General features: G+C 39.2%; 1 protein-coding gene across 2 annotated transcripts in view; it reads left to right on the forward strand.

Moving 5' to 3' along the window:
- The first annotated feature begins 1,544 nt into the window (after window positions 1–1,544).
- The window catches only part of sntg2 (syntrophin, gamma 2), a 76,215-nt gene continuing 50,348 nt past the window's right edge, over window positions 1,545–27,411 (forward strand). Inside the window, exons 1-4 of one of the 2 annotated variants that reach the window (XM_054613960.1) lie at window positions 1,545–1,938; window positions 25,761–25,898; window positions 26,016–26,072; window positions 26,197–26,254. In XM_054613960.1, coding sequence (XP_054469935.1) covers window positions 1,870–1,938; window positions 25,761–25,898; window positions 26,016–26,072; window positions 26,197–26,254 — 322 coding nt within the window. In that variant the 5' untranslated portion in view covers window positions 1,545–1,869. Of the gene's footprint in view, window positions 1,939–11,351; window positions 11,494–25,760; window positions 25,899–26,015; window positions 26,073–26,196; window positions 26,255–27,411 lie in introns of those variants that run through there. The other variant, XM_054613961.1, reaches the window with a different exon arrangement.

Genomic DNA, 27,411 nt, shown 5'->3' on the forward strand with positions numbered 1-27,411 from the left:
CCGCAAAAAGTTAGAGAGGTTTGATACCAGCCTCATAGCACACAGCCAGCTGCAGGTTAGCTTAGCTTAGCATAAAGACTGGAAACAGGAGGAAGCAGCTAGCCTGGCTATGTCCGGAGTTAAAATAATCAGCCTGCCAGCACCTTCAAAGCTTAATGGGGTAAGCTATAAAAAATAGCGGTCAAACTGAATGCATTCAAATAACCACTGGCACTGCTTTTGTGTTACAATAGCAACTTTAATTTCTCTTTGAAGATCAATAAAGTTTGAGAACGACACAAGCACTATTGATGACTTAGGCTGCAGACAGTGAGTTGAAAAGGCATTTTTCTCTAGTGAGCATTAATGGGCACATTGGTTTTCTATGAGCTGCTTTATTTAACTATTCCATTAGGTTTTCTACATAAATCTATGCTTCTCTTTCCTCTTTTTACACCGAGGCTGCTCTGCCTCTAGAAATGTTTATCCAACTAAAAACTTCTTGCTGAATTCCACAGGGACTGCTATATTTGCCAACAATAAGTTGGGGGGATCAATTGAGGCTGAAATCCATAACGGCGTTAACACGCCATCCCATCAGATTCTGGCAGAGGAAAATCGAGTGGACGCCTGTCATTGGAGTTTTGAAGCGAGAGAGTGCAGCTTCACTAACAATTACACCTTTTTTCCAATCCTGTGATGATACCTTTTCATACTCTTTTCATACTGATGATAGTGCTGTGCTGTAATAGTACACTGTGGCAGTCCATCATTGTTACCCTTCCCAGATGCACACGGAGCTCGAACCCTGATCATTAAAAAAATGGCGAGCAGAGGTCTGTCACAGATTACCGACTTGCAATCACACAAAGTAAAACCCATCTCTCAGGTACTGTGTGCACTTAGGCGTTGGAGAGTCTCTATTTATAACCTCTATTGCTGCTGACAGAGTGGTGGTTATTGGAAGAGGTATAAGCCTGTCTGTACCACTAAAATCCACCGTAAGTCTGGTACTGACGGGGGTGGTGGGGCAGTCAGACATCACCCGCTCCCCCCCGGGCCAACTGTGAGGAGTTAGTGGTGACTGAATCACCAAAAAAACCATCTCTGACCCATCTCCCTTCCTCCAGTAAAAAAGAAATAAGCAAGGCCCACTCCCAGATCCACGGAAATTAATTTGAGCCAGTATCCGTGAAGATTTACCATGCTCAGGGAAGCTGGCACAGAGTTCTGGCTTCATATTGATTTTCATGTTGTTGTTCATGTATCTTGTTTTCTCATACCAGGGTGCTGAATCCAAGACAAATTGTACTGATTGTATGTGATACAGCCCACCACTACAGTACACCGGCAGCCTACACGCAAATAACATAAATATCCCCATGATTTATGCGGATTTTAAATAATGAGTTCAGGATTTGAGCACCGGTGAATGGGTTAATGTCCTGTGGTTTGACCACGGGTTTGACGCAGGAATGGTTAATAGGACAGGCAGCAGGTGGAGAGACATGCAGACTGATGAGCAGAGCAGAGGAGCAGCAGAGGAGCAGAAGAGGCAGCAGAGGAGCAGAAGAGGAGCAGCAGAGGAGCCACTGTGTGCGGACAGCTCGGGCTGAGCCGTGGAGAAAAGAAGCGACGATCGCCCGGCACTGATTTTTGCTCCACGCAGCAAACATTGTTCTAATTGCAGGATTTTAAGGCACCTTTTTTTTTTTTAAAAAAAAAAAAAAAAAAAGAACTAGAAGAAGATCTGCTCAGGTTTCTCCGTGTGCCTGCGTCGTCGAACGGGACGCCGGTGACCACCACCACTGTGCGGACTCGCTGCTGCGTAAATGACTTGAGGAACTCTCGTCCAAGTCAGCGCACCGGAGAAAAGCGGCTCTATGGGAAATGAATGTGACCGGGAACCAGCACCCCGAGCTGATCGAGCGACCCGCCAGCCTCCTGGTTCCAACTTCGGCAAGTAAAAAAAAAACCCCAACCTATTCACGTGGATGGAATGAGCTTGAATACATATATAGAGAAGTGAGAAGTGTCAGGGTGTACGCGCGCCGCTCCATCTGTGGTGCGCGCTCTGAACTCCACGCTGTTCGGTGCTCCGGTGCCTTTAAATCCCTGCGTGTCGTTACAGGGCTTTAACATACAACTGTTCCCCGTCATAAGTAGCAGCATCTGCACACGTCGGCAAATATGCTTGAACAAACGTCTAACTTTGACCATTAACACCTCATCACGCAGGGCGCGAGAGACTCGTGTGCAAGTTCGCAACGCGTTTCATTGAAATACGGCATCGCTTGCTTTATTGTTTTCATACGACGTTTATGCCGATTTAACCGGAGGACTGTGCTCGTGAGACAGAGTCCCTTTGTGCCGCTACACGTGACGTGTCATTGGAGCGATACGCAATTACGCATTAAAGTACCGGAAATGTGAACGCAGTCTGGTGTGACGTGGCTTACGTTGAAACGGTGCGTTTTGGGTGGATTTGTCTATCAGCTGTGGTTTGCTAGGTTGCAGCAGGTGTGCTGTACAGACACCAGAGGAGCTTTACTATCAGAACTTTTTGATAATAGTTTGTTTTCTCCATATGCCTGTAATCAACACAGAGCTTCAATGAGTGCGAGGTGAACGTATGCCTGGCTGGTTGAGCATTCATTATGTCATGAATTACATTACATTACGTTACATTACAGTCATTTAGCAGACGCTTTTATCCAAAGCGACTTACAGGAAGTGTATTCAACATAGGTATTCAAGAGAACTACTAGTCACCAGAAGTCATAAGTGCATCTCCTTTCTTAAACAAGCATCTTAAAGCATAAACCAGAGCAAAAGTATAGTGCAGAAGCAAATTACTACGAAAACAATAATTGCAACAGACTAATACGAATACAATAAGTGCTACAAACTACTACGAATAGGATAAGTGCAGTAAACGAATACAATAAGTGAATTCAATAAGTGCAGCGAAACTGATAGCGAACTGATACGAATACAATAAGTGCAACGAACTGATACGAATGCAATAAGTGCTACGAGGAAGGCTCAGGGTAGTACTTCATGAAGAGGTACTGAATGTTTCCATTCTTTTCTTTTGTCAAACACAGATGTGTATTGAGCTGAGCTTTCTTTCCTAAGGGCTTTATATTCAATTGAGCATTGTGGTTAAAGCTACTTCAAAAAGAATACAAATTATTTTTACTTTTTTTATTCGAGCGGCAGTTCATATTCTCTGAGTGGGCTGTTAAAAGCAAAAAAAACCCCCAACACATATTACTTATTGTATTGTGTCTTAAATGATACCAATCACAATCTAATCAGAAAGGGGAAAAGGATATATTTCAGTTTTTACATTACACTGATGTTGATTTAGAATTGTTCCTGATCTGCCAGTCACCTGACACCTTGCATTGTATTTCTGAAGTGGTCAGTCATATGTTTAGAATTCATGCCTACATCCTCTTCTGGCTAAACATGGCCCGTTGTTTTTATTTGCTGCATGGTATCCAGCTGCCTGTTAATACATCCGCTGGACACATAGCACCTCATCATCTCATCAGTCCCCGGGGTCCCTGCTTTGTGGGCTCTTTCCGGTCACAAAGCATTGGCTTTTAAAAAACCGGATACCTGAGCCTCAAGGGACACAAGTCTGTGGCTTAATTCTGCTTCTAGAGTGTGCCCAGTTTTCACACATTTCCCACTCTCCACTTACCACTGAGTGATGGCTAAAATTACACAGCAAGCAGCGATTTCCTGTAGAAATGGGCTCTCCCACAAACGCAGCAATGCCTGCAACGCTCTCACTCCATCATGCATATTTTTGATCACCTGCAGTTCAGGGAGTTGAGCGTGGACTGGTTTGTGCTTCCACAGGAAGGGAACTCAAGACTGTGCAGGCCCCTTAACGAGTCAATCAGAAATGCTTGCAAGTAGCAATCAATCAAGTTCGCCAAACCTAAAAACAGCTTTTTAAAAAATCTTGCATTTGGCTTTTAAAACATGCGGACACTCGAAATTAACGGATATGTTGAAGGCCTGTTTGGTGCCGAAGGTGTTTTAACAGTGTTCTTGATACAGTAGACAGGTTCTTGTGATCCAAACACAAGCAGGATGGCCGGTGTCTACAGTTTGCATGAGTCTGGATGTGTGTTTGAATAGAATGTCAGGGTATATTAGTGCTGTGATGGACAGGAAGCGTTTGCAGAATGTTTACCTGCCTCCCCATGTTAGGAGAGGTCTCCATGCCTGTCTTAGTTCAAGCAGCATTTTTGTCATATGAGGGGTTAAAATGCGCTATGTACATTTCTGTAGACGTAACTCTATGTGACTTGTATATCCATTACACTCCGTGTGTGTGTGTGTGTGTGTGTGTGTGTGTGTGTGTGTGTGTGTGTGTGTGTGTGTGTGTGTGTGTGTGTGTGTGTGTGTGTGTGTGTGTGTGTGTGTGTGTGTGTGTGTGTGTGTGTGTGTGTGTGTGTGTGTGTGTGTGGTGTGTGGGGGCCTTTTTCAGTTCTTGGTAACAACTGGTTTCAATCCAGTGATTTAATAAATTGGTTTGCACCATTCAAGCTTAAGAAACGTCAGAGCTGCAAATACTTTTTCTTTTCTGTAAATTGGTTGCTGGCAAACATCTGGAGCTGGCTGCACCAGCAGTTGGCGAGTACAAACTTAATAAGTGACAAGCAGTTTCATACTGATGTGAATATTTAAAATGACATTTCACCCAATTCCACCCTCTTGGGACGACTCTTCGTTTAGTTTGGTGGGTAAAAATAACTCAGGCTACTTTTTTATCGTTTTGGCAGTATCCACTGACAAAATGTTTGACTCTATCCCTCTCTTTATGCGAGTAGTTGATTTGAGAGGGACAGAGCCTAACCTCAGCAGGCTCAGCTCGACACGCAGCGACTGATAACCATCCTAAACAAATGACATTTCTGATTATTACACCCAACTTTAAATGTTTTTCTATTCTATGTATCTGTTCTAATGCACAGTTTATCTAATAGACTTATTTATCTTATTTTTATGCCTACTATTTAATAATTTTCATTATTGCAAACACAGTTTTGAATGAGTGAGTGAGTGTGTCTGAAATTAACATTCAAAATGAAGCTACTCAGTGACGATTGAACTGCTTCTTATTGTCAGTTCAATCTGGCAACACTGGATTCAACCACCCTTTTTTTACTTTGGTGATGAGCCCTACATTAAAACCTGTACGAAGTGCTTGTGTAAGTTTGATTAAAGCTGGAAACATGTATTGCCTATAGTTCGGTGCAGGGATGATGTATCCTTGTAGGCCAACCCGGAAGTTAGCATCGCACTGGTTCCCTTGGCAAAAAGCCTTTTGGATTTTTTTCATGGATTTTGGATTATTGCAGAAAAAAAGCTCTGCGGCAAACACAAGTTTATGATAATTACATGATTTCTAAGCAAGATAATCTTCCGTATAGACACCACTGTTGTGATATTTTTTTTAGTGTAGGCTGTCAACGCACCGGAAAACGTGATGACAGTAACTTTTTTTTTTTAAGGCACGTACAAGCTTCAAGATAAGATAAGATAAGATAATCCTTTATTAGTCCCGCAGCGGGAAAATTTACATGATTTACAGCAGCATAGGGTAAAGTGCAAACAAGAGACATAGTAAAAAAACCAAGATCAAAACAAGTATTATAAATAAGCAATAAAAACAGTAAAGAATCCACAATAACTGAAATATCATATATACAGACAGAATAACTATTATAACTATTATTGCACAGTGTATTTGTATTGCACAGGTTTTTAGTGTCATGTGGTCTTCAAAACTCCTCAGGTGGTATCTAATGACCTATTTTTAATGTGTAGAACAAAATGTTAAAATCTCTTAAACTTGTGTTTACCACAGACCTTATGTCAGTGTAATGCATTATGATTAACTCATAATCAAAGCCATGTACCTTTCTAAAGGCAGGATAAAAATGAAGTGACACGCATGTCATATAAAATGTCTAACCCCCTGTGGTAACACGCCTGATGGTCTCTTGGCAGGAGCCGCAGAGGCATAATTATACCCCAGTGGAGTGTGAAAGTCGACGCTTTTGTATTCAGGAAGTCAATCATATTTTAACCAAATCACTTCTGTTGGAGCATGAACATGAATTCTCTTTTTAACATTTCATTTTCCCAGAGCCAGGTAATTGGAAATTACACAAAACAATCAGACCTTATTATTTTCAAATATATTAAATATTCAGTTTGCTGAAAAAAAGGTAATATTAAGTCTCTTTCAGTGCCTGAAAAATATTCAATTGTTGTTCCTATCATTGGAGTCAGTCCTTCAAAATGAACAGGGTAATTTAATGATTCCAGATTAGGAATGGGAACACGTTGTTTGACTAGACTTTTCTACCGTTGTTTTATTACATGTTTCTGCACCAAACATTATATATAGACATACAGTGTGTGTGTATATATATATCTATCATTTCCAGTAAGATGGCTGCACAGTTTCACTCTTGAAGGAACATGAACTAATGACAGGAACTCAAGGAACCCATGAGAGTTGTGGAATGGGCCAAAGGGCAGACTCCAGTGTTACATCATAAATTAGTCTTTTTTTTTTAAAGCGTATAATTAGTCCCTGTAGGAAGTGCAATGATACATATATAATACAGTGTTATGCACAGCCATATTCCATAATTCAGACAACTACAAAAGCGGGCTTTAATTAAAGCCTTAATTAGGTGGCGTTTTCAATTTTTAAAGTGTCGAGAGGATATTTTGTCATAAATCCTGATGCGTCAAAACAGGTTGCGCCGTCACTGTTTGAAACTCTTTCTTGAAATGTTTCCCCCAGCAAATAAAAAGAAAGTCGTCCTCTGCATTATTAATACCCACAGCGTTTCATTAGCATTCTTATTTAGATTCGAGGCAGGGAATTTATGCATTTTAATGTCCCCATTCATTTCCAAGTGAGATTTAAAGAAATCTACCTTGCCCCTCTACCAGCCGGTAGTGGATTTTCTTACCACTTATGATAGATGCGCTTAATAATAAAAAATGTAAAAAAGCAATGGTTGTTTTTTCGTCCTTGAAATGGGAATAAACGAGTGTCGGAAATATTCACAGTCCCAGATTGGTTCCTCAAAAACCTTCATTCACCCCGAATTACTCCTCCCACAGTGCCAACATAAGAACAGCCAATCCCCACTCGTGCATAACTCCTAACTGTTACAACATTGTTGGTTTTGTGCATTTGTGTTTGTATTGTTCGCATGAGAGAGAGAGGGACAAAGACACAGGCCTTATACTCTCATATCAAAAAAGAAAAGACACTGTTTCAGACTAGCTTTAAGCCTAATCTATACATTTTCTTCATCTTGTGTTTTGCGCTCACACAACCACACGCAATAGTCTCACACGGGTTGGACGGATTTGGGGTATTTGCGACTATCATAAAGTCTGCCGTCCTGCTATTTGAGCTGTGCGAGACGAGCCTATTCAAACAATGACTATATACAGTGGAGAGGAAATGCATCGAGTGGCTTTGAATTCCCACAGAGACACTCTTGAGTGGAAGATTGAAGCAGGATGATTTCAGTGAGCTCTGTGCATACGAGTCCCCTTCCAGGATATTGACACAGCACGGCTCTGCACACACTGAATTTACTGACACATAGGGACGTGATCTATGTATAAGATATTTTACCTGCAGAGCAATTTCAACCAGGATTTGTGACAAAGTATCATCAAATAACCTAGTTTGCCATTAAGCAGGGGTGCTAATAAGGGCCACAGGGCCTGTGGGATGGGGGGGCATAGAGTGAGCAGACCCTCCAACAATGTGTTGAGTGAAGAGCTGACCATTGCGAGTAGGTCATTTAACCATCTCAGAAATACGGCTGTGTTCAAAGAACAGCTCAGTTAAATTTAAACTCGTGCCATTTGGTATACATGCCCTCATAAAGGCAAACCCATCTGTTAATTGTTCTTGGCTAAAGTCAATAGCAATTTTTAACTTAATGATTTTCTTAATCTTCCTAAACTATACATACCATAATAAACGATTCGATTAAATGAACAATATCTTTGTTATTTTGTATTCCACAGATATGCAGTGGTGATGGGTACGACAGATGATAACATGTCCTGATAGCTTTCTCTTCGATTGCTCTACTTTCCTAATACAAGACATAAGTACCTGTAAAATCCAACACATTGTTGATGAAATATATGCATAATGGTGTGTGTGTGTTGGTGTGCACTTCAGTACTAGCGTGTACCAGTACCCATCGTAATGGTGTCCACAGGGGCCGGTTGTAGCTACCTCACTCCTCAGCCACAAGACATTATTACACTCCAAGTAACTCTACTGCAGAACTCTCCTTCCAATTTCTAATCTTCTTGTTTGGACAAATATAAAGGCTGAATGACTTTCAGAAAATATCTAATTGCGATTATTTTGACTGATGTATTTGTGACACAACTTGGGATATTGAAGGAAATTATGATTTCTTTTTTTTTTTACATCATTGGTATGTCTTCATTAAGCCATTTTCTGACCATTAACCACTAACAAACACCTCAACAAGTATTTATCTCACTTTGCACAGTGAAGCCCGTCCAGATCACCAAGGTTCATGGTTTTAAAATTCAAATGGATATTCATCTTAATAAAGGCCTCCAGGACATCGCGGACAATTCTCCGAAATGGAGCCACAGAGGGACAATTCCCCAAAATTGTGAAAGTGGTTTGCCACTGTGCTTCCACAGGACCTCCAGCATGCAGTTTGATTAGAGTAGTTTGTCTTTTGCGCTGAAGTGCAGAGGAATAGAGTCCCATTCTTCCGGCTGAATTCTTTCCAGGAGGGAGGACTTGTTATTAACCATTGCTATCTGCAGATCCTGTCCCATTATTCCAGTGTTCTTTCTTCACATCTTGCTTTAAAATTCAGAACACGCTCTCTTTTTAGATACTACCGTATTTTCCGCACTATAGGGCGCACTGGATTATAAGGCGCACTGTCAATGAATGGTCTATTTTCAATCTTTTTTCATATATAAGGCGCACCGGACTATAAGGCGCATTAAGCGAAACAAAACTGTCAGTCAGTCAAACTACATTACCCATGACCGTTAGCGGGTTGATGAGTTAATGATGTGGGACGGGGGAACGCGTGTTGTGTTTTCAGAGCGAATGCAGAGTGTGAAATAAAGCCGACATTTATTTACTCCGTCCACAAAAAGCCTTTCTCAGCCCTTTTGTTTCCCACACTCCTACAATATATAAAATACTGATAGCCTTGAGTTTGAAGTCCGCGTCGTAAGCGTGTCTCTTGACAGGAGCCATGTTGGGTCCTTATACACACACACACTGTAATATTATGGTGAAGCACAGTATGTATTACTCCTGACGCTCCTGACTACGGTAGCCGTAATGCTGCTGCGGTGCGGCTTTGTAGTTTACTAAGTCGTACTAAAACATGTTGACAGAGCGCCGTGTACCACACAAAATCGCTTCGCGGTCAGTAACCACAACCAGAATTAATCCATATATAAGGCGCTCCGGATTATAAGGCGCACTGTCGTTTTTTGAGAAAATTAAAGGCTTTTAAGTGCGCCTTATAGTGCGGAAAATACGGTACTTATTGGTAGTGTTTTTATGGGCTTTTTGAAAAATATGTAGGATTTTCTTTCCCATTGTGGTGTCGTCTTTTGGATTAACTTGTAAATACCAAATGCATCCTGATTCTGCAGATTAAAGTTGCCCTTTAGGTCCTTCAAGTTAAAACCGTACATTGAATTAAACGTATGCAATATGCCATCTTGTTCTCCTACAAAATTACATTCCCACGCAACTAATCTGCCCTCTCAATTAGGTTTTAAGATAAACATATTTTTTCCTGGATTAAAGTCTCAGTTTGAAACACATGGTTTACGTTGTAAATTGCAAAAAAAATAAATAAAAAAAAAGCTACAAAACAACTTTATTAGGTTTAGACAACCAAACATGGTTTGGTTTAAAATGACACTAGAATTTGAAACGACAAAAGCAACATAAGGTACTTGGTTAGGTGAGGTGTAGGCAACAAAAGTACTTGTTAAGGTGAGGTGTAGGCAACAAAAGTACTTGTTTAAGTGAGGTGTAGGCAACAAAAGTACTTGATTTGACGGGACATGGACAGCAGTCTACTGTGTAAAGGCTCTGTGTTTTTGGACTCATCCACCGCCCTTACGTTCCCCCTGTGTGGACTTCCACGGACTTATTTCAAACGTATTAGGATACTTCAAAGGCAAAAGTAGTCCAGGTAAAAATACGTCGACCCTCAAAATGTAATTCACAATGCCGTTTCCTTGTATCGCCAGATAAGTTTAAGGTGACGTCTGTACATGCAGTGAGACCATCTCCAGTCCTTTCATATTAACTGGGCATGAAGTCCAGACAAACGATTTTAAGATTCAGTCCTGCCCTTTCATTGTTGCCTTCTAATCATTTCATTTCATATATATAGTGAGCTAGTGATCGAAGTGTTATTGGGGTCTGAAAGATGACATGTCAATGTAGAGCCTCCCACTAATGTTTTAACTGGTTAGCCTCCCAACACTGTGTACAGCTTGCTGACCTCCAGGACTTGGCTGTATTTCTAATGTTACAGCATGCCTGCTCATAATTCATTTGGAGGTGGGTCTCTGAGATTGACAGCGTGGTGCTCAGAACATAGATTAACTTGAATATATCAGTTTAGGAGGACACATTTGTGCAGAGGTTGTTCATGACTAACCATTTGTGATCTCAGGATTGATTCGATAAAAGAATTAGGCCAGCCTTCTTCTCACTGGGGAAACAATTTTTCTTCCTGCAAATGTTCGTGCCTCATTCAGAGTGTGCACAGAGAGGAGTGTCTTTTTACAGACTGGTCTGTGAGGCTGGGACAATGAGGAGCGAGTGAATCAATATGCCACGCACAGCTCTACAATGAAATAAGAATTTACCCATCTTAAATTGTATAAACAGTAGATATCAATCTGTGATGTAGGGCTGTACTGAATATAATTTTTTTTTTTTTACATTCAAAACTTGTAATGAGGTTTTTGAATGAAGCTTTGAAAGTCTGTAGTCTAATGGCGTCATCGCCCTCACAAATAAATCTGAATCTTCAAACAAAATCCTTTTGAATAAAGTGAGTCATTGGATTAAATGAGTTATTTTTCAATTTCTTTTTATGAAAGACCAGTGTCAAGGATTGTGGGGGATATATTGGCAGACATGAATATTTTCATTGGTGTAAATCATCACCTGTAACTAATAATTATTTTGTTTTCTTAACTTTATAATCTTATACCTTATGCTTTGTCATGTTTCTACAGTAGCCCAGAATGGACAAACCAAATGCTGGCTCTAGCGAGGGCCTTCTTCACCACTAGATGCCACTAAATCCTTCACACTTTCCCTTTTAATGACTATAAATAGTCAGTGCATGAATCCCTTTTGTGTGTGGAAGGAGCTAGATCATGACCTCATTGAAGGTGGGTTGAATGTGTTTTTCTGTGTTGTTGATAAATCTCCATAAATAACGTTAACAATTTTTTTGTATGATATAACATTATTCTGTTTGCTGAACAATCTGCTTTCAATGGACCAGGGGTTGCCCCGTTCCTGCACAGAGATTTGCAGAGATGTAGATAAAAGAGATAGCTTTACACAGAAAAAGAAGACAGAAGTTCTTCATCAAAGCAGCTGCTTTCTTAATCTCACATATCGGCCTATAGTGTAACGTCAGCCTATTTATTTGTATGTTGACAGCACGTTGTGCTTTTGCATTTTGTGATTATTTTCTATTATATATTGAAGTTTATAAGTGAGTTATTTAACACGCCTGGCCGAGCAGCGCTATCCATGGTGCTGAAAGAGGGATTTGATTCTGACATGTTAAATTAGCATTCAACATCTAGTTTTGCTGCGTGTGATCGTTTCCCTTATGCGTCTACATGAGGAAAGAACGAGGCAAGAGACTGAAAATACGGCGCTACTTGATATATTAAGTAAATCAAAAAATGTATTTGTATGTTCCATAAAGTTGGAGGTGTCCTAGACAACTACAGTCTGTACAGTCATCACATATTACTCTACGCCATTCAGTGTTAGGTATTAATATTAAAAGGACAAAATTAAATTCAAAGTGAAATTGAACACATTATCTTAGAGCAGTTTCTGAGCGTCAGCCATTCCTCTGATCCGTTTGTTTACTTCCTATTTGAAAGAACATCATTGGCAGATTCAGTCAGGTCAACAACTTATAAAATTGAAGTCTAATAAGTTGTTTAGGGAGCGTGTTCAGAAAAAAATATTTAGTTTATATCACTTAAGATCGAGCATTTGAAAAACTAAAGCAAATGGGACCAATTACTCTGATTGGCACCCCCATATGTCCCCACGCATGAAGAAAAACTTTTGATTGGCCTGTTAACAATACAAAGTAGGATCATTGGATTAACGATGTTACTATCATATCAATCAAGCTTTGTTGGTTCCCAGGAAATTCACAAGCGACCGAGTAGTATGTAAAGTCATATATAAAATATACGTAAATACATTTAAATTAACTTCACATTTACCAGCAGCAAAATTAAAGCGAGTAACACACTAATGCATCAATAATTATTATCCAATAATATAGTATAAATTAGTATGCAATAAATCCATTTGTTTATCAAGGCAATATGTTGTTTTCTTGTTGCATTCTAACAACAAAAAGATCCAAAAGGCTTAATTTTTTATTTCGTATCTTGTCGCCTTTTTCACTACTCCGTAGTTTGCAGGTCTTTGAAGAAGACTATATTATGTATATATATATAATATAAAGAAACAGTTTGATCTATGACATTTTCAAAAGTCCTAATGCTCAGCAACATTTTCACAATATTGCAAACAATTCCTGATGGAGCTTTTCCAAAAGCTTTTCTTTAACTGTAACTCCAGCGTACTTCTGTGAGGAGTCACGCACTGAGTATTGACTGTACCACTGTCTGCTGCAGGTTCACCCAGCATGTCTGAGTCATAAGCCCCTGCTGTTTTCAAAAACACATTAAAAACAGCTTAAGTGCAGACATGCTGCTGCATTGATGAATATAATCCATCACTGTAAATTAGATGACTGTTGACTTTCCCCTCATACAACTTATTAAAAACACAACTTATTAGGAATTACTGCAGTGGTATTTGAAGTCGGTCTGCTTTGCACTAACTGAAAGTGTACAAAGACACTTTTTCACATTTAATTTGCCCCTTTGCTGCCACCACTCTTATGTAAGAGCGTGTCCTAATGGAAAGATGTGAAAGAACAGCTCCACTAAATGTGGTAATTAGCAGCGTGGTGAAAACCATGTTTGGTGAAATTACCAAAGCCGTCTCATTTAAAATTATGGATTATGCTCATCAGTGCAGCTGGGCTGTTCTTTAATGTGTTTTCTGAAAATCGATTAATATTTTTAACCTTTTAACTTAAAAGCTGCCAGGCAACATGGCCTATTGGTGCAAACAAAAGGTCAATTTGCCACAGTTGGACACAATTTCTAAAACGTGCATGTTTGCAACTATTGAAAAATGTGCTTGCTGGTGAAAAAATGCAAGCTCACCGTTTGCAAAATATGTGTGCTTGCACTTTTGCCGTGGAGGTCAGACCTGTCTGCATATTAACTATTCCAAATAAATTAGAAAATGCCCATTATCCAATCGTTTTCTGAGGGTTGTTTATAAATACAGCAAATACTTTGACTTTATGCGTAGTTGTAGCTCTCTGCTTGAAGTTCTAAGACGATTAATGATAAAAAGAAAACCCTAAACTTTCCAAAAACAAACCCCAGGCAAATTAAGATGACAAATCGACATGGATGTTTAACTGTAGAACTGAAAATCCACTGCTATTTCACTGCTGACACAACACTGGGTAGTTTGAATTGACTCAGAGTGCTGGGTTTTGCTTCTCATCCTCTTCTCTGTTTTAATATGAATATCTTAAAAGGATCCAGCTACATATCCATAAGTTTATTGGTTGACGACTATGCGATCAATATATAACTATAAGTTTATAATTAATGAATGTAATTTTGACTGTTGAAGTTGTTCTTGGGCCTTTTTTATTCATGAGGTGGTACATCTTTCAGTCCAGTCATGTTTCATACTTGTTAACAACCTCTGGGTTGAAGTGGATGTTCTTTCATTATAGTCAGGTCCGCAGCCAGAGACAGAAAATTGGGAGTGATGTCTTGCTATGGCCCAGAGACAGTTCCACTCATCGTAACTCGTGAATCATGGCTGAAACTTTATAAAATCGGCGATGAGGGGTTTGTTAAACTGAACTGATAAAACTAAAGTGCGATTCTTTAGAGAGGACTGTAAGCGTAACGAGACTAGATGTTTTTTGCTGCTTTAGTGCATTGGGCGGATTTGATGATGTACGTTATCTGATGGATCTGGACAAAAATGTGTGAGTGAGCCCTGGCCGCTGGCTATATTTATTTAACAGCAATGCCCCTTGTGTGTGTCGCTGGACAGTTGAAGGTTATCAGTATCTGGAAAAAGTTTTCTGCCACTGTAGTTCCACAAAGCGCAGCCAACCGTCAAACTATCCTCGGAACAGGGAGGAGAGGTTCGAGGAGGCAGACATGTCGACACATTCTCACTCCCAACCCGTCAAATGCCGCCGATCGGTGAGTGCCCCTCGTTAGCTTTTAATGTGTCGGGACCCAGTGTTAATATAAGCTAGTAACACGCATAGTGTCCTTTCAAAATAAGACTGCTAGGTTAAGGCAACAACCCACTTAGGTTTAGGCGAAGAGAGTGGTTGACGTTGACTTGAGTACAAGCAACTCACGTCACTACAGAGTGTCTAACGACTTTGACTTTTGCAAGTTAAAATATTTATCAGGGAGGCCTAGATGTGTGACTTTATGTCTGAACAAGAACAGTTAACTTTGACTTGACCTGACTGGTCTGGCACATGGTCAGATAGAGGCATTCAGGCCCCGGGCAACAAAGATCTGTTGGCCCCATTCGACACCCGGCACCACCACCACTGTCTCTTTTAGCATTCTGTTTGTATTCTGTCACCTTCAAGTAAACTAATAGAGCGGTTTCAGCATAAAGCGGGAATATAGACCTAAATATCATAAAAAATGTATGAAAACTATCTTATGCCACAAAGCCCTTCTCCTTACTTTTGGGTTGATTATATCAGCTGTATTGACCTTAACCTTAACTCTGCAACAACCAAAATTAATGTTTGTCTTTGTCTGGTTAACGTGGTATTTGTAAAGCAGGCATTTGTTAAATACTTTTAGTAAATAACAATACTTTTGATTATCTCTCTACAAGCGCAAGTGTGTATTTTTGTAGATCAGAAAGGTTGACCCTTTTGGGGTTTTTTCGCGTCACCAATTTTGTTGGTTCTTTGATGCTGAATGTTAGAAAAGTCGGCTAAACTGCTTTGGAGCCAGATACTGGTACAACCTTCTCTACTACCGTATGATTGAGATCAGTAGCCAGGCAGGATTTTATACCTGAACTATGACCAGGATGCACAAGTTTCATTTCTCTGACTGCGTGGTTTTACTTCACAAATGATGAGCAAAGGTAATAAAATGTATTTTACAGGTAAAAGACTTGAAAAGTGGATCTTATAGGACTTTATTGGGGCAGCTACTCTAAATGTGACCATGAGTAATACTTCATACAATTATGGATAAAGTGTATCAGTAATTATGTATTTATAAAAACAAACAAACTATATCTAGATAAGAAAAAGCAGGACCTGCAAGTAAATGAAAATAAAAAGGAAACTGGTAACTCGGAGTACTTTGAAAATCCTGATCCAGGTGACCAGCCCTAGGAGGCTTCCCAATTTTGGCCTCATTGACATCACTTTGCCGTAGCTGTAGCTAATCAACTTAAACTCTTTAACAACTAAATTGAGTTTGGCTGTTGTTGCCTTGAAAATCACTCTAGTGGCTTGTTTTGTTATGCAACAACACCCAACAACAGATTGTGGGTGAATGAATGCAAGAAATAATAGTGTATATTAATTTCATACAGAGGCAAGAGATAATCCAAAGTAAAGGTGGTAGCTGATTATGTCTGATGGAGGGGGTCTTCGAAGTTATACTGATCTTCATAACATTTCTATATTTAAAGCTCATGGACTTAATAGTTATCCATCGGGATCTCCAGTATTGGGAGAAAGTACTTTGACAGTGTGTCAGACACATTAAATCAACATTTAATGCTTTATGCTGCTCCTCTCATTTACAGATTGTAGCTACACGTTGTGAACATTAATTAGGCTGCCACTAAAAACAGTTCCTGCCCTCTTAGGCAAAAGCTCCTCAGAGATCTAAATTGAATCTTCTATGTTTAGTTATTTAGAACAGTAGTTGGCAGCAAATTAAGTAGAAATCTAATCAGATCTGATTAGGGATTGTGGCTCTGTCAGTGAAGCAATTTCACCTTTGCTGTTAATGGTTGCTGATAATACCTCATAACAGTGTGATATTAGGTATTATTGACTTCTTTTTTTTTGCGAATTACGGATAAATGATGTAATTGGCAACAAAAAATAAGCCTTATTGTTATACCATGAGGATATCGTTGTTTTTTTATATGACAAAAATGAGAATTTTATAACTTATAAAATTGAAACTTAAACATGTTAACAATTGCAAACAAACCGGCATGTAAACACTACAACAAATACAAAGATTGAAGTCATGTCCATATATCGTACACTAAGTCCATAACTTAACAATGATTGAATTAAATTCCACATATTGTACAATAAGAAAAGAATGTAAAAATGATTGAGGTCATGTCCATATATCATAAGATAATTAGTTAACATTAAAAGGATTGAGGTCATGTCTATAAATCAAGTAGAAAATGTTTAATTTATTTAGGTCATGTCAATATATCGTACAATAAGTCCATAACGTAAAATTGATTGAAGTCATATCCATATTTTGTACCATTAGTAGATCACGTAAATATGATTGAAGTCATGTCAATATGCTGTTCGATAAATAGATATTGTAAAAATTATTGAAGTTATATCCACATATCTCACGATAAGTAGAAAACGTAAATCTCATTGAAGTCATGTCCTTATATCGTATAAGTCAATATAAAAATGGTTAAGGTCATGTCCATCTATCGTACAATAAGTTGATAACATAAAAATGATTAAGGTCCATTTCTATACATAGCAAAATAAGTCAATAATGTCACAATGATTGAGGTCATGTCCATATATTACTTTTTAAAGGCAAGCTGCAAGATTGTGCAATAAAGCAGGAGCTGATATAAGTGTCTTGTTTGTTCCAGCCGTGGAAATGTTTTAGCACTGAAAGGGAAAAAAAACTAAAACGAAATGTGGTTGGTCATGCTGCAAACCTGACTGTAGTGCTTCATTTCCAGTGAACTTCGAAAATAACATGTCCCTTTTTAGCAAGAAGTGATCCACTGAGAAAAAAACTATGATTTTTTTTTCCACTTCAAGTGCGCCAAGCGAGGGGAGGTCTACTCTGATGCACTGCTCCTTTCAACTCTGAAAAGTGTACTTTACCCTCTGCCACTGGAACCACAACTGCTATGCCTTGGTACGAACACTGTTAAGTGTTGAGAAGATGGTTGAGACAGTTTGCAGCCGCCGTCTCGCACAATTTAGAGGTGCTAGTGTTTTGTAGAGAAGACGACGCGTCTCTTGAACCTTGTTTGTCGAAACCTGACTGAAAAAACCCTGATGTTTGCTCAGGCAGAAAAGCTGTCCTCTCTTTTGTGCCTAAAGCAGATACTCTAAAGATATACTGTGAAATCTGGTCAGCTGCACACAATGTAAATTACAGCGTGGAGGACAGCAGTCTGTGTTAGTTATATTCCAGACAGTCCAGTGGACAGGCTACCAGTTAACCTCGGTCCCTGCAAACATGCAAATAGTTAAGTATGCTGTACATGTTTTTTCCTGCCAAGGATAATGTTGTTTATTTAGTTAAAGTTACAATATTGAAACTGAGCGATAATCCAGAATGCAGAAAATAAACATTATCTCATGATAATCCAAAAAGGAAATATTTTTTTGTCATGGTGTAATACATGGGTAAAGTATGAACAGTTGCTAACATTAATGACCATCAATGAAGCTACCGGAAGTTTGTGGCTGCTCACAATTCAAGCCTTATCGTGTGTTCAGACGGAGAGCAAGGGAAACAAAGGGCAGCGTGAACCTAGACAAGTTGAATATGTCTTAAATACAACATTTGCTCTTATTCTGAGGCTGGATTTACTTCATAAACATCCAGAAATTAGAGGAAAGATAGAAGGAAAGAACTGGACTTCCTGGTGAGTTCTGAGAACCGTGTTGCTTGCCAGCTCACAGCAAGTGACAGTGGTTGAAATGCTGCTTGGGGTGAATAAACACGAGCGCAAACAATCCAAATTCAAATTAGATTTCTGTCTATATGGGTATTTACAGTGATTGGCTCACGGCTAAAACCTTTTAATTGAGGAAAAAGCTATCAAACAGATTGCTGGGAGCACAGTCAACATTATTTGGCTTTTTAAGAGTTTTTTATATATATATATATATATATATATATATTTTATATTTTTTATATATATTAAAAAAAATGAAACCATACTTATTAGTTCAGCTTTCTGCCATGTGTGACGGTGTCCTAAATGAACACTAGCAACAATTTGAACAGTGTTGGTAATTTGGAGGAACACTTTTGTCACTGCTCTTCCCACTGTTTTGAAGTGGGCTCTTCTGGGAAAAGTTGGTGATACACGCTTCCAAGCACCAATCAGTTAATAAATTAAGCAACATTCGACAGTTGTTTGTTAATGTTGCTAGGCCACTGTCAATCAGATCTTATCAAACCTCCCACACAGTAACTACATTTATATTTTAAGCTTTAAACCAAATGATTTAACTGTACAAATTTCTGAAATCAGCATTTATTGTTGAGAGTGTCTCAAAACTCAATCTACTGAGAGGGTGGATTGTTGGTGAATCATCTATGTCTTGAAATAAAAGAATGTTAAAGCCTTCCAATTAGAACCCCCCCTCTTCTCGTCTCCCAACAACATGTTATCGCTTTTCACGGAACAGAAGAAGTCTGTTCTCTCCTTTTCTGCGCACAGGAAATGAAGCTATCGGCACATCACAAAATCTGGTGAATCGGCGTTAATGATTGATAATCGTGACAACAGGAAATGAAGCATCGTTTAGCGGATGGCTAACATAAGCTTTGCTAATTCCACCATGTTTTCATGCTAACGTAACACTGGACACAGAAAATGAGCGGAACAGTGTGCTGTTTGCCAGCAGCAGAGCTCTGTCCCTGCTCCCCACCGCTAGGCGTTAACAGCCTGGAGGAGAGCAGGCGGACGCTCCAAAGACAGAGGCGCCATGGTTAGATGAAGTTGCTCTCTGAAGCTTGCGCCAACTCTCCTTCCGGCAAAGTAATCTCCCAGCGGTGGGCAGAAAGGTGGCGTGATGAGTGGGAGATAATTCTTGTCTCATTTGTGATCTGATAAACTGTGATTATATCTTATTTAGTGCCCAGTGCCAAAGTCCAATCTACTATATCTGTCCTGTTTGTCGACGCTATATTGAGGCTTTTGTCATACGGAAGTGGGCGTGGTTTCATCTCTCAGCTCCATGCCTTCCCTTTTTTTTTGCATTCTTTAAAATGATGCAGTAGGTGAATTCAAGCTCAGACCTGGGGATGAAGTTGAATACTTAAAATTTCAAAGTAATTTCTTCCAGTGTATAGAAAAGAGACTTAAAGCTTAATGTGTCCACCTTAATATGTTTGCCAATCTATCTTCTTTGCTGTATGAGCACTCTGCCTGGTCTTTATCATTTAGCAATGCAAATAAAATCACTATTGATGTGATCTCTGCTGCCGACATGGTTGTTAGCACTCCTCTAGCCAGTGTGACGAATCTGGCTAATCACCAACTGTCAGGTCAAATTTGCACTCCGATTCACAGAGGACAGAGAGTGTGAAGAAAGTATGTTTAGGGGAGCCTTCAGACGGCAACAGAGAAGCCTCCGACCTTCTCTTGTCTTTGGGAGTTCAGAGATCTCCACAGCTTGTGTGCCACGAGTTCTGTCTGTTCTTTTACTAACTCGGCAACCCCTGCTGACATTTCTAAGTCTTATTATACTTCAGAAAAACAGAAACTACAAACAAAACCCTTCCGGTGGTTGTATTAGATGATCGCTTCAAATATAGCCATGCGAATATCAGGATCCTTAATTGCAAACATGTTTCTCTTCCTTTTCCGTCTTTGAAAATCTTTTTGTAGTTGTTCATAATTTAGATGGTTGTGTCTGAGCGAATTTCAGATATCAAGTGAGACCTTATGCAATGCCTTTGACTGATGCCGTGCTCGCTGTTTGAGTTCACTCACCTACTGTGTTTGAAGATACCCTCCAACTAAACAAATTATACATGCTCACCCTTTGGCACAATTCGTACTTTCACCATCTACAGACAACTTTTGAGTGTAGCTTTGATTTTTCCTTCAGTATTGTACATGGATTCCCAGATGCTACCGAGTGACCTCCCGCCTTCTGTAAATCTTTATTTAATGAGGCAACTTGGCAGACTTCTTTATTTTAACTCGACACTGTGCCTTAAATTGAGTTGGTTTTAAATGGCTGCGAACATTGGAAAACTTTACAGAATTTCATCACCCAAAAGTCATGAAATGCGCACTTGACAGCGAATTTCGAGCTGTCTGGTAAGAATGAATGTGCTTAAGAATGGGGACACTTTAGAGTACTGACTGTGGTCCACATCGGGGGGGATTTAAGTTAGACTTTACTTATGAATCCAATCTCTTTAGACTGATCTGACCGCAGATACTACGGATCAATTTGAGAGCTGCCATTTTGCACGTGCGAGCGAAGTGTGTGTTCGCCAGTGCACGCCAGTACATTATCACATTCTGACATTAAAACATCCAGCCAAACAAACGTCGGCAGATTATATAAATTGTCACTTATTATTTTAATGGCTTAAGGTATTTGCCAGAAGGATTAAAGACACTTTTCGCTTTTATCTGTTAATGCACTTTACGCAAGCTCGTTACTTTTATCGGCCAGAGATCATTTGTGAGGTAAAAGAAGCATGACTCTGTAAAACTACTCAAATTTTTCCAGCAGTGGGTATGTTTTTGTAGGTCAACGAGGCCAATGGGTGGCAACTTTTTAGCTGTTAGAATCTTCCAGTTCAAATTTCCATCATATCATATTCATATTTTAAGCTGATCCAGGACCTTTAGTATTAAGAGCAAGGAGCTTGTGAAAAATAAAGTGTTAAAGTCGGTGTGCCACAGCTGTTATTTCAGGGGAATATTTAATCAGCATTTCATGTCTTCTCTGCTCATCTCGTATTCAGGCTTTATGAGTTATGATAAAAATAAATTATGCTGCTACTCAAAACTGAAGTACTTCTGCCTTCTCAGCCAACAAAGAAAACAGATCTTAAGGACGTCTTTGGGTTTTATTTTAAACTTTTGATACAGATGTTCAGAGTGGAAGACAAATGGATTTGATAAGAGACTCTAAACACGGCACAACAACTGATTTATTAAGCTTTTAAATGCTATATAATGTATTCTAAAGTTACAGATACTAATTGTAAAAAGCATTTATTTAAGTAAATTAACTAAGTTTCAACTTAACTTTCAGTTGTCTGTCTCATGTTTGTCTGATGAAACAATGCGCTTCTTTTCTAACAAATCCATCTGTCTATACAGGCCACCTAACAGCTTGTGTTAAAATGCGAAAGCAGGCCAAAGCAATTTTAATTTTTTTTCTGTTTTACCTCAAAAAATACAGTAATTCTGTTGGGCTCTCGCTGAACGATGCCAAAATGCAGTCGTTTCTGGGTCTTGACTCAGGTCTTGACACAGCGCTTTGTAAAAGTAACAGTTTGGCTCTGACAAAACCATCCGACTCTAGCAGAAATGATTCATTCACATACTACAGACAACTACGGCTTTGATGTTTACCATGACTCGAATCAAAACCTCTCAGACAGTGTCACTAAAACTACAAAAACTGGACATTTTTACGCTTCACAAAAACTGCATTTATTGCAGAGTTGCTGTGGATTGCATTTGGTTGTCAGCTTCACCGCCCACAGTGCAGCTGCAAGGTTTAAATGGAAAAGAGGACACAATTTGCCCACAGTCAGCGCAATGAATATGATATGCTGTCACAAGATTTTAACTCACTTCAGCTTTGAATATATTGCAAATACATGTGCTTGTGCGGCGGCTGTGTGATTTGAATGTTAACTGTGTTTTTTAGTTTTTTTTGTCATTGGATTAAAGAACTTCTGACTTACTGCCTAAGGAAAATATACGACCAGCGTGCGGCTTCTTAACAAGATTGTATTATGAACACGTGTCCCGCAAGGTGGCTTTCATCCCCTCTATTGTTTTCAATCTGCACAAATGTAATGAGGTTGCAAGACGGCACCATAGTCTCTAGAATATTCTTTGTGATCCCACATGACTGCACACACTGTCACACATGAACAAGCAGGCTGAAGAACACCGTCTTTAAATGATAATGCCAAGAGGTGTTACTTTTTATTTTTTTGGGGGAGCATCAGTTCCCACTTCCCACACATTTTTCCCACACTATGGATTTTTTCTTGACGGCCCCCATCACTAAACACTTTGCCGAAAATATTTAACCCCATCATGGTCACCATAGCAATATGCAATGCCTGATGCTACATTTAAAATCAAAGAAAAATGAAACAGTTTTTTTTAAATTGAGAGTCCCGTTAAAGCTGTCCATCCAGTCATGCGTCTCATACATGAAGCCAAGCAATGTTTTCCTTCAATTAAAAGCATTCACACCGAAGGAAGCATGGGTTCAATTAGGTGCCCAAGCAAATGTGAAAGATGTCTTTGTGCGACGCTATCAGATTTTGCTTTTATAACTGACGATAAGGAAGTATAAGAAATGAGTGCTTGTATTTTTTTATTAAAACAAATGCAAACGGTGTCTAAATTTCAAGCCTGTTGTTGGGCTTTAAACCATAGCACAGAGTTACATAAGAGGTGTTCAAATCATAGTTAGTCACAAGTATTATATTTGATATTGTCTTTTTAGCTATTGTTTTAATTGTCTATAGCCTAATCAAATATGTACAGAAGATCTTTAGTTTGTGATGCAGTCAAGCTCTTAAACATCATTATTTAAAGTTAATGGCCTATGTGAATGTCATATGTGATTTACTGATGACAAGATCGAAGACGGGAAATGAAGCTGAAGACAGCTAAATAAGAGAGTGTGTCTTGTTTTGTGTCCCATGGATGTATCTACTGTGCTGCCCAGCAGCAGGAAGAGAGCACGACCTTCATTCCAAAGTCTCTTAAAAAGAGAATTGGTTGACCTCGCTCACGTACGGCTTGTCACCTTTTTCCCCCACTCCATCATCCATGAAGAGGTCAATCTTCTGCTATTCTACAGAAATCTGCCTGCAAAAGAACACAACACTCACATTTCTATTTTTGTGCTCCTTATACTGATCACTGTTTTGTTACCATCAGAGTTGTTTCATAAGCATTTCAGTTTAACACCATTACCCAGGACAGACAGTCACAAAATGATTTAAAGTATAAAAGGAATGTGAAAGGTCCAACATTATATGTGAGCATGCATGTCCACAAATGATCATAAAAGAAACATAGCCTTCATTGTTAACTTTCTACATATGATAAGCAAATGTAAAACATTGCTAAAAGGGTTAAAATGGTAAGGCGCTCTATGTAGTGCAGCTCCTTTTTTATCAACCGTGTCGTAGGAGGCGTTTAATGATACTTCAGCCCAAAGGGAAACCTAGAGAGTAGAACCTGCTACAGTATGAAATGAAAGAGGGGGTGGGCACAATAACTGAAATACAAGAGAAACACATTGCAATACATCCTATCTATGTGAAGCTTCAATTCTAGTGAGACTGCTGAAATCATGCTGATTCTGAGTCTTTAGTAACGGGTCAAGGGTTAGTCAAGGGTCTAAAATTAAGCAGCTCAATGTTTTTGTCTTCCATTTCTGAAATCCATCTAGACAGTTTGGAACTGTAAACACTGAGTCAGTGGTACCAGACAGTAGATATATGGTCGACCATGGTGGCCAACATTTACCAACATTAACATCTTGGTTGAGGCCATTGTTTGTGCGAATGTATTGGACTGCAACATATATGCATTCCTTTCTGTTTCATCCACTCCTTGAATATTAAGCCTTTTCTGTAACTCGCAGTCAAGTCACATCAGTTCAACAGGCAATTGTTTTTCCATCAAACATGAGCTGTTGTCCTTTTCATTTGCTTATATGACACATCATCTATCAACCATATTGACTCCAGTGGCAGGATTTTGATGAATCTCTGGAAAATAATAGTGTTTTCAAAGCAGGAGGGAATTGAGCATCTCACCGCTGTGTTCAGCCATTTTCAAAATGATATACTGTTTGTTTCAATACCCATACTGGGGCTATGTATTATGCAGGAAAATAAAATGTAGTATGTCCCAATACATAGTAAGCGAAATGCAGTATGCTAAAAATACCAGGTTGTTCTACTGTATTCATTGGCATTTTGCAGTATGCAAGCCGCATGCTTTTCTGGCTATTCTGACCCACAATCCTTTGCGCAGCAGATATATGAGCAAGAAGGTCAAAGTTAAAGGTGCAATGTAATGACAAATTTGTGTGTCCCAATTGAATGCATACAGCATGCAACAGTACGTACTTTGTATGGCCAGCTGCAGAATGCACTAATATTAAAAAGAAAAAGTAGGCTATTTTGGGCGCAGAACAAAGTGTCATTGGCCTTCACTAGTTGCATTTCGTTATGCATAGGCATCTCAATCTTTTCATCGCCTCTTCTCCTTGTGTCTTAGTTCTGCCCACAGGAGATGATAGAGGAGGAGGTAGGGGCATTTAACAAAATGATGTACCCATGCCTCTGAGTCGTAGTAGTTAAGTTTGTCAATTAAACTTTAAAGAACTACTCCTTCTTCAGGTCAGTGGTGGCCTCAAAACATTTAGAGACCTATTTACAGAGCCCTGATTTGAATTTTGGAACCTCCAGAATAAATGGGGTGTTAGAAATATATCCAGTAAATACAATTCAGAAGAATACATTTGGACCATGTTACGTCACCTTGATGTAGGGATACTTGAGCTCATCTAAACAGGGGAGTGTGAGACAAAAAAAAAGGGTAAGGTGCCACTGAGCCATATGTGGCTAACAGCACGTTAGAACTTGAAAAAAACTTGGGTTTGTAATTCATTACAGTTAGTACGGTGTTTGTGAAATCAAACTGCACTGTGGTGTGTATGTAGATCTTCACCTACTCAAAGATAGCCATCCATCAAGTGTGACGTCTCTGCCTTGTTGTTTTGTCAGTCGTCTATTGTCATTTCTGTCCTCAAAGTGTCTGAGTACAATTTCCATGAACTTTTTCGTGTCCCCCTTTTTCTTTTTTTACTTAAAGATATGAAGTTCAAAACATGCAATCCGTTTTTTTTTTTCTATTACACAAAAATTCACACTTCCCCAATGTCAAGCAAAACCAATTACCACAAAAGTAGACCGGTAGAATGGGGAACACAAGTGACACATTGAGAAAAGAGGATTAAAATGTTCATTGTGTACATAATTGCTCTGCTTGGCAAAATGTCAATTCCTCTTCTCAATTCCAACAGACAAAATCTGGAATTGCTCTGCTGTACAATGAGGAGACCAACAATACCTATGACGTCTGCCTGAAATTGACCAAAGAGGTATTAACCATACAGAAGCTGGACGTGGTTTGCACCAGTGAAAGTGAATCCCCAGTAAATGTAAGTGCGCCCGAGGGCTCCACACTTTGCAATTGCTATTCGTGATGCATGACTACAGAATACTGTTTCAATGTTCACTATATCCTATTGCCAATAAGAAACTCCCACTTTCTAAAGCACAGAACTGTTGTACTGCGAAGACAGGTGACTGGCGGTCTGGGCTTAAGCATCAAAGTAAGCATATGTTTTTTTGGATTATGGAGAGACTAAAGTGGAAACGGGAAAGCAGTTTTAGCAGCAAATTTCATCACCGAAACTCAACAGCGGCCACCCTCATTTATTCTCTCCTGTGTTTCAGGGAGGTGCAGAGCACAACGTGCCTGTGGTTATTTCAAAGATTTTCAAAGATCAAGTAGGTAAGAAGTGTTTCATTTCTCTACTCCAACGTGGAATTGGAACCGGTTTTCCGATGCAGTGTTAAATGTCATTGATCAAGTTTATTATGAAAATGTTAATGAAATTAGAAAGGGACACTGGATATTTTTCAGGTGACATTTGAGTTCACAATTTAATTTTGAACTTCAACATTTCCTTTATAGCAAAATATTGGGTGAGGACATATTTGCAGAGTAAGTCATAGAAAAGTGAGTGAACAAATTGGTTACATTTTTGGAAAGTCAGATAGAAACATTCAGTTTTGCTCTCTTTACAAAAAGGAGCGAGGGAGGGAGAGAAGGAGACTTGTGATATTCATCTCATGCATGAGTGTTAAGGGGTCCTACAAGTTGGGGAAACGTTTTGACAGAAGAGAACAGTAAAAATTAAAGCGGCATATTCCATTTGACCCCCAGCCTAGCTTAGCATAAAGGCTAGGAACATCAGCGTAGCTCTGAAAAAAACATGCCTACCCCCTAACACTGACTTAGTTAATCAATGTGCCTTTGTTCAAATCACACATGAAACATTCATTTAAAAATCAACAATCTGTGCTTCTACTGGTTGGAATATGAAAGCACCACACCTTATGACCTTATTGACATCCTGAAGCTGCTCCCAGCTGTTGTTCGTCAAGAAATGGTTCCATTGCATAACTCACCCTAAAAATATAAACGTTAAAGCATTTGTTAAAAACCACTTCACATTCCCCTTTTATTTCCCTTAAGTGGTTTTAAGGTTCGAAAAACAACTGAATCCAATTATCTTGTCTCATATATGAGAAGTGGCTGAATTATTAGCAACAAAGACTTGTTTTTGGAATTATTCTTAATGCTTTTTTTCTATAGCCTGAGATATTGGACAACTTAGGATACGTTTGACTCCACATCATGTGTTTGTAATGAACAGTGACCGCAGTGAGGTTTCATTAGACAAACAAGTCGTATAAGTCACCTTTTAGTGTCTTTGTGCTAGCTAGGCTATACATGTCCGGACCCAGCTCCGTGACATGAGATTACCGATCCTCTCCTTTTTGTCGTTGTAGAGGAAGCAAAAAAATGTAGATATACTGTATTTCTTTAAAATCAGCTTTATTGGTTCCCCCACTGGTAAACAATAGGTAAAAGATGAGCTGTTT

The sequence above is a fragment of the Anoplopoma fimbria genome, chromosome 15, assembly GCF_027596085.1.
Source record: "Anoplopoma fimbria isolate UVic2021 breed Golden Eagle Sablefish chromosome 15, Afim_UVic_2022, whole genome shotgun sequence".
Lineage (NCBI taxonomy): Eukaryota > Metazoa > Chordata > Actinopteri > Perciformes > Anoplopomatidae > Anoplopoma > Anoplopoma fimbria.